This window comes from Gymnoscopelus microlampas (assembly GCF_963454915.1).
Source record: "Gymnoscopelus microlampas genome assembly, chromosome: 4".
Taxonomy (NCBI): Eukaryota; Metazoa; Chordata; class Actinopteri; order Myctophiformes; family Myctophidae; genus Gymnoscopelus; species Gymnoscopelus microlampas.
The window spans coordinates 13,857,312-13,865,770 of NC_139941.1; the positions used below are offsets into that span (position 1 = coordinate 13,857,312).

Consider the following 8,459-nt stretch of genomic DNA (forward strand, 5'->3'; position numbering starts at 1 on the left):
CAATATTTTTTTAACCAACACACAGACATAAAGGGTGTTCAATAGCGTTCAATAGCGTTGATTTATGAAAAAAAAGGAAGCTGAAAATGGAGTTGGCTGGTTCCCGCCGACAGCGACGATATACAAAATGTTACACAACAACAGGACAGGACATCCTGTGAGAAATACATGGTCCCTGACTGAGATAATATGCCCACTACAACGCCTACAGTAGGAAGTGAGCTGGAGCAGTACTTTAGTGAGAAATGGAAAGAAAAGCACGGGTAGGGAAGGGCAAGAAGATGCATGAGTGTGAGGCCACTACCAGTCAGACTTATCCGGGTGCAGTACGTTAGTCCGACAGCGCATTCCTCCGACAGCGCAGCGCTCCGACGTTTCCAATACTAAACCCGAACCAAACCCGCACCCTAACCCTAACCGCACGCGGATGCCACATAGTCGGAGAAAAGGTCTGTCGGATTAACGCATGCCTCCCGACTTATCCCAGGTCTCCTCAGCGGGTTTGGAGGACCTCTTCTCCTTGAAGTCTTCTGTGTTCTCGCAGTTGCTGTCCCGTGCCTCCAGGCAGTCTTCTGTGCTGTGTTTGTTGTTGGATGCCATCTCTGAGTCCCAAAGTTCCCAGCTGTCACAGTTCTTAGCAGAATTGTCTGTGAGGGTCCAACTATCACTACTGGGAGAGTCCTTGGGTTTAAAGGAATTGTTGCTACTAAATGATTCCCAGACGTCCTTTTCAGCAGGTTGGTCGGAAAACCCCTGATAGCCCTCAGTGGCATCCATGTTCTGGTCGCCGTCTCCAACTGACCCGTCTTCTATCTTTCCAGTGAAGAGATTAGTCAACTTTGCACCAGCTCCCTGAACTTTATTTGCCAGCCCAGTGATGCTGGCTGCCATCTCATCTAGCAACGTTCCATCCTTCACCTTCTCTTGGGTAGGTTTGATAACATTATCATTTACTTTGTTTGCCAGCCCAGTGATGCTGGCTGCCATCTCATCTAGCAAGGTTCCATCCTTCACCTTCTCTTGGGTAGGTTTGATAACATTATCATTTACTTTGTTTGCCAGCCCAGTGATGCTGGCTGCCATCTCATCTAGCAAGGTTCCATCCTTCACCTTCTCTTGGGTAGGTTTGATAACATTATCATTTAAAGTGTGTCCTAACTCTGTGGCCTTTAAGGTTGCTTGGCTTGCCAGTTTAGAAGTATTACCTTTTGCAACAGTAGCAAACTTGCCAGCACCAACTGTGAAGCTGGTCCAACCTGAATAAATAGAGGACATGGCATTGTTCAGGAAATCTTCTTTCTTCTCTGGGGTCAATGAGTTACCAAAGCCAACATATGAAGTATCTTGACTGTTACCCGCAACACTCTGATAGGAATTTACATCATCACTCATCCAGTCTTCAAAGGCCTTGTCTGTAGGTTTGGATGAGTTCTGACCAGGACCTCCAGAACGATGGGAGGGCGACAAGCTAGGCTTGGGCTGGGGAGGTGTCCAGTCATGGGCAGAAGATGTCTCAATAGACCATTCCTTACCCTCAGCCAAAGTTGCAACCTTGTCCCTGAACAGCGCAGCAGCTCTGCTGTTATATTTCTCCTTTAAGTTCCAAGTGGGATCATAGTCATCTTGAAGTTCAAGAAACAGACGGAACTTTCCATTCCCTCCTGCTTTCATCTTCTCAAGTTCAATATCCTTCCACTTGTCCATGGTAACAGAGCGAACAAAACTGAACTCTACTCCCAGGCCCCTATGCCTGCCAGAGCACTCAATACAAATCCAGATGCCATAAGTGACACTAACCCACTGAGGGTTGAACGCTCCACACTCAAAGCAGCGGTTGTTTTCGTCTTGGGTTCTCACTTCCTTCAGAACTGTTCTGGTCCTTGGACTTGCCATTCTGTCCCAAAACGTTCTGCTCCTGCTCCTGGCAGACAACGCAGGGTGTTTCTTATTGATTGTTTATAACTGCCCGGTGTCAGGGACAGATATCTAAATCGTTTATAAGGACTGCTCTTGTGGACTGTGAGGACTAGACTACTTTTATTTCGAAGTTCCTTTTATACACTCTTGCAGTGACACAGATGTCAATATTCAGATCTGAGGAAGTCCATATTTAGGCACTGCAGTGGACCATCCATGATGTCATCAAATACCCTATGACCAAACTCAGAAAGCCCACAATTGTAAAGATAACAGTTAGAACAAGATGGGGTCTAATAATAGCATCATGGCTTCCCTGTGAATCTTGACCCTTGTTAGATTCCATCTCCGAGCCCCAAATTTCCCAGCAGCTGGAGCTCTTTTCAGAGTTTCTCCAATAGTCTTTGGCATATGCAAAGGACTTCTGACCGGGATTGCCCTGATTTCCCTCCGTGGCATCCAAGTTCTGATAGCTGTCTCCAACTGACCCATCTTCTGTCTTTCCAGTGAAGAAATCAGTCACCTTTGCACCAGCTCGCTGAACTTTGTTTGCCAGTCCAGTGATGACTGGATGGCTGGCTGCCATTAGCAACTTTCCCTTCTCTTGGCTAGGTTTGATGACCTTCTCATATAAAGCTTGTCGTAACACTTTGGACTTTAAGGTTGCTGTGTTTGCCAGTTTATAAATAGACAACAAGGCATTGCTCAGGAAACCAACAAACTGATTATGTTGATTCCCACTGTGACCCTCAGCCACAGTGGGCCTCTCTCCCACAGTGTGACCCTCACCCTCGGGACCTCCAGAGCGATGAGAGGGTGTCCAGTTTTGGGCAGAAGATGTCTCAATGGACCATTCCTTACCATCAGCCAATGTTGCAACCTGGTCCCTGAACAGCGCAGCAGCTCTGCTGCTATATTTCTCTAATAAGTTCCAGTTGGGATCATAGTCATCTTGACTTTCAAGAAATAGGCGGAACTTTAAATTCCCTCCTGCTTTCAGCTTCTCAAGTTCAATATCCTTCCACTTGTCCAAGTTAACAGAGCGAACAAAACTGAGATGTACTCCTAAGCCCCTATGCCTGCCAGAGCACTCAATACAAATCCAGATGCCATATGTCACACTAACCCACTGAGGGGTATCCTTTCCACACTCAAAGCAGCGATTGTTTTCGTCTTGGGTTCTTATTTCCTCCAGAACACTTTGGGTGCTTGGACTTGCCATTTTGTCCCAAACTATCTGCGCTTGATGGAAAATGCAGGGTGTTTGGAAAGTGTCTCTATCCACAGATATGTCCTTTCAGTCATGGAGGAGCAGTGGTTGAATATTTTAATACACTGACAAGCTGACAGATATAGGACCATTGGCTGCTGTTATTAAACTCGAGTGGCCATGTTTTGTGAGTGTGAAAGAAAGGGAATGCAGAGTCAGCTATTCAATTTCTACTGTTTATAGGCGTGGGATGTCGGGGACAGCTATCGCTATACGCCGTCTATATATATATATATATATATATATATATATATATAGATTGTGCTTGTGGGCTGTGAAGTGTTTGTCTCTGTTTTGCCATTTCCCTGTTCCTTTTATACACCCTTACCCGTGACATAGATGTCCATACAGTATTCTGATCTGAGGAAACCCAAATTCAGGCATGACTTCATCAATTACGATAAGTAAACATAATACTGACTTATTAAACCTAATAGTAGAATAACATAATATGAAGACAAGATTGGGTGTCATAATGGCTTGGCTTTCCTGTGAATCTCTGACGTCATATTGACTTTCCACATATGGATACGGATAAACAGACGGACACAAAGAATTGGGGGGACATACAGACAAACGCTCCTCTAGATGGCTCCCTCCTTGGGCACCATGCCGTGAAAAAGAAACAGAAAACGGTAAAGTGCGGAGAAGGTATGGGGGAAAACATGGACAGATTATCTTTTACAGCATGGTTGTGTAAGCAATCCAACGCTTTGATCCCCATGTAGGCCCCGGTCGTGTTTCAGCTTTTTATAGATTATGGAATTACAGAATCAAACGTTCAAATGACGTGTCATTCAATGAAATACAGTATGACAAAAGAACAGGGAAGGACTCACACAGAAATAAAGAGATCATCAGACCATCTTGATTGCAAGTGAAAATCAAAAGCACTGGTTCCTAAACATTTTAGCTTGAGACCCAAAAGAGACATGTGATGTTTCCCCAGGACCCAAGCTAATGAAAATAGCCGACCTATAAGCTCACACAAGTTGTGAGCTTGTAGATCGGCTATTTTCACTACTTCTTAAACATTTGTTTTCTAATTAATGGAATGTTTTAACCCATTTGTGGATTCTTTTATATTTATGTTTTGAAATAATAATTAAAAACTAAATGTAGAAAATAAAAAATAAAATAAATGTTTACTCGTGACCCATAAAAATGTGTCTGCGACCCACAAATGGGCCCTACCCTGCAGTGTAAGAGTAGAGGCAAACATGTCAGTCCTCACAGGGACAGAAGGAAGTAATTACTCAAATTTTGTGTCCATAGAGTCTTTGTCAGATTGGGACCTAACACAAGGACAACACTAGCCAAACTTGCCACAAATATTGCACATGGGTTGGGCCTTTGAACAGGCTACTTTCCGTGTAAATGAACATCCTACTATAAATGTGAAAATCTGACATCAAGTGCCATGCATGAGTGTTTATAGGAACCTGCAAACAGGTCCTAACAGGATTCTCAAGAACTGCACCAGAATGGTGGTGAAGGGAGCTGTGCTAGTAGGCTGCGGAGATTTTTACTACTTTGCCAAGTTTTTCATAGTCCTGTAGTTGTGGACTAGAGGTACTTTTCCTTATTATGTAATAAAGACGCAGAAAGACATTCTAGGTAACAATGAAAATTGTATCGTCTGAAGCAGGAAGTTCAGGCATAGTAGGAACACAGTTTCAAATCATGTGGATCTCGGCATCCATATGGGAAAGGTGAGGCTCCAAAGCGAAACTTTGATGGTCTGCACTTGACGTCAGTTGCCTATGACACAGTATCTGTGACGTGGGACTCCAAACTTAAGAGCCCTATTTGACCTATCAATTTTAAGTTATATATTTAAAAAGTACAAAATACATTAGTGGAGAGTCTTCTGTGGCCTACTGCAAGTGTGCACAAGAAAAGCCAAGGTTTTTAGTTTTAACATACCGTATGCTTTATGGGACATATAATAAAATGAGACACTCCTCACTCGTGCATCTGAGATGCATGCTCTCCTGCATTGTGTGCGTGTGCGTGTGCGTGTGTGTGTGTGTGTGTGTGTACGCACTAAAGCATACAGTACTGTATGTTAAGACTAAAAACTGTGTGCATGTGCATGCATACATGCTTGCAGCCTTGCACGTAAACATATTTACTTTAAAATTGAAGCGTGAATACATTTATGTGTACGAGTGTGTGCAAGCAACAAATTGCTAGACACATGTAGGTATCCTCCAGTGCTTCAGTGGTGAGCTTCAAGATTGATTTCAGCTGAATTGCCTTTAAGAACGGCTCCAATTTCACCCTCATGTAAATGTACATGCCTCACAATTTAGCTCTCTCTCTCTCCATCTTTCTCTCCCTCATTCCCACTGGCTTCTCTCTCTCCCTCATTCCCACTATCTTCTCTCATCCCTGCCTTCTCTATTTTCCTTTACCACTCGTTTACTCGCTCAAATTCTATCCATCTGTCCCCTGTCACTCTCTCTCCCTCTTCTCGCCTCTTCCCGCTGTCCTTTCTCTCCACCCATCCTTCCTTCCCTCTCCCGTCTGCCTGATTGTCACCTCCCTCCATCCCTCCCTCTCTCTCTCTCTCTCCCCCCCCCATCTGCAGTTGTCACCTCCCTTCTTCGTGCTTGCATCTTCTCCTCTTCTCTCCTCCATCAGCCCTCCCCCTCTCTGTATATGCATTGGCTTCTCCTAATACAGGACTGGTGGTGCAGACAGGCCCACGTGTTAACATGCCAGTTAGTCCGCCTGTCAGCGCGCGTGTGTGTGTGTGTGTGTGTGTGTGTGTGTGTGTGTGTGTGTGTGTGTGTGTGTGTGTGTGTGTGTGTGTGTGTGTGTGTGTGTGTGTGTGTGTGTGTGTGTGTGTGTGTGTCAGGCAGACCAAGGGACCTTGGCAACATCGAAACAATTGTGAGTCCATAAAACGGTGTCTTACACGGAAATTACTTCATATATTAAGTGCCTGCCAGCTCACGTGAAGGCATACGCACGCAGACACACACGGTCTATGTTATCTTGTTGCATCTTAAAGAGATGTTTTAATGTTTTGCAATGAAGTCACCCGTTTGCCGTCTTGGGAGTGAGAATGCGTTGGCTGGGAAACGGGGGATGACGTTAACATTAAAGTCAATGAGACCAGTTTTGCACCCAGGTGCCCCCAAAGGGGCGGGCCCACGGCTACACGGGACTCTTGACCCATATTGTGACATTCGGTAGGTCACAGTGTAACAACATACAATGGCCAGTCACAGCTTTTACTTCACTTGTGGGGAATGAAGTATGGAAATTCACTAAAGGAATTTGTTCAAAAACTTGTTTTCCTTTAGGACACAGCACATTATCTGGCCTAAGATCCTCTTTTAGCAGCTCTACTACACTCGGAACGGCACTCCTCCCTGTTTGTCAGAGCATCTACTCTATTTGCCTGGTTGGTCAGAAACAGTTTAAAAGTCCTGCTCTTACCCTGTTCCACTGTGTCACTTCAAACTACTTCAAACACCCCCAAGAAAACAAAGTTGGCAAAGGAAAAAAAACAAAATAATAACAGTGCAGCAGGTAATACAACGTTATTTTCCTTTGTTGCTCTCTAGCTCTCTCTCTCTCTGCTTGTCCTCTCTTCACCCCTCTCCCATCTGAGAGTGAACACACACACACACACACACACACACACACACACACACACACACACACACACACACACACACACACACACACACACACACACACACACACACACACACACACACACACACACACACACACACACACACACACACACACACACACCAATCAGGGTGAGACAACAGAGAAAAGAGCTTTTAGCCGTCTGTTTGTCTTTGTGCAACAAATGAAGCCAGTGGCGCGGGGGCAACCGGCTGGCATTGGGAGGGGACCGCTTGTCACAGATAATGCCCTCATTTGGAGGGAAATTGATCCCCGGGTACTGGATCTGCAACTAGACAACTCACACCCTGGCTGGAGTGTGCTATATAGGCGCTGGGACTTCATTGGAACAAGAGAAAGAAAGAATGGAAGCACGAAGGCTGAAAGACAGAAATGGCATCCTGCCGGAGTCACAGAAAGTCAAATCAGTGAGTGGGCGGAGTCTATGGTATGGAAACCAGGCTAATCTAGAGTTATAAACGGTTATTCCTCACAGGAGTCGCAGAATTGCAGCTAAAGAGCACCGAAGTCTGACATTAGGGTGCTATACCCCTGGGTCACAACGTTATTTCTTGTATTGGATTTCCCATAAGGGAATCTTAGATGGCGTCATGTAAGAACTGTGTTCCAAAAATAAACAAACCACCCCGGCGATTTTACTCATATGGATATGAAGCATCGACTGACGGTGAAAAAGCACAGCTTTATCGAAAGATAAGACTTTTTTTTCTCCAAACACAGACGTTATCAAAATGTAGCCGGGGATCAATACCATTTTCGGGTTTCTGATCCGGTCTGAACATTACGTCATCAGGTGGCCGAAACCAACGACCAGAACCACCGGCGCCGTGCATCTCCAAAATTATTCCCCTAGTTTATAACTAGTTTAGTTTAGTATAATCGTTTCGTTTCTTTTGGTATAATAATCGTTTGGTATGTGCATTTTCTATTCTAACTCGTGGAGCGACTAGCGAGACTAAACTAATTGATTCGCATTATGTGGGGAACAAAAACAATGTGACGCCAACTGGAACCAACCACCGGAATCACAATTATTTTATTTCCTTTTTTCTAAACCGGATCACACGGCTAATTTTAGAAGGAATACCAGGCTTTCCTCCGAGGTGGAAAGGCTGGTGACGCGAGGTTAATCAAAATGTAACTCAATATCATAAACGACACAGAGTCACATAGCGGTACCTGACCAAATTGCTGGGGTGGTTTGTTTATTTTTGGAACACAGTTATTAGGACGCGATAAGATTCCCCCATGGGAAATCCAATACAAAAAATAACGCCATGACCCAAAGGTAGTCGGAGTGACGTCAGGACTTCGGTACTCGATAGCGGAGTGCACAGTTGATTAACAAACATGGTAATCTTTTGTTTTAAAAATTATTAATACCTCATTAATAAAAATAAAGTGGTCAGTGTTGGGAATCCAGTTTCATGCATATGTATTCTTGTTGCATTTGGAGTTGCTTGAAATATGACCACTGGGTTTTGACTGTAACTGAAAACAAAATCTCAAAAACATTTGAGATTTTTCCCCAAATAGCAAAAACAGTAGATCTTAAGCTCACAATGCTTAGCAATATGAACTTTTAGATAGGCCATGTACC

At 44.3% G+C, this 8,459-nt stretch overlaps 1 protein-coding gene across 1 annotated transcript; it reads right to left on the reverse strand.

Moving 5' to 3' along the window:
- Positions 1-459: 459 nt before the first annotated feature.
- Positions 460-1,893, reverse strand: LOC311043181 (ADP-ribosylation factor GTPase-activating protein 1-like; the record flags this gene model as incomplete). Its single annotated transcript, XM_084054365.1, has 2 exons — positions 460-918; positions 1,111-1,893. The coding sequence occupies 2 exons, from the start codon at positions 1,891-1,893 to the stop codon at positions 460-462; spliced, it is 1,242 nt and encodes a 413-aa protein (XP_083910491.1).
- Between the last annotated feature and the right edge of the window lie 6,566 nt (positions 1,894-8,459).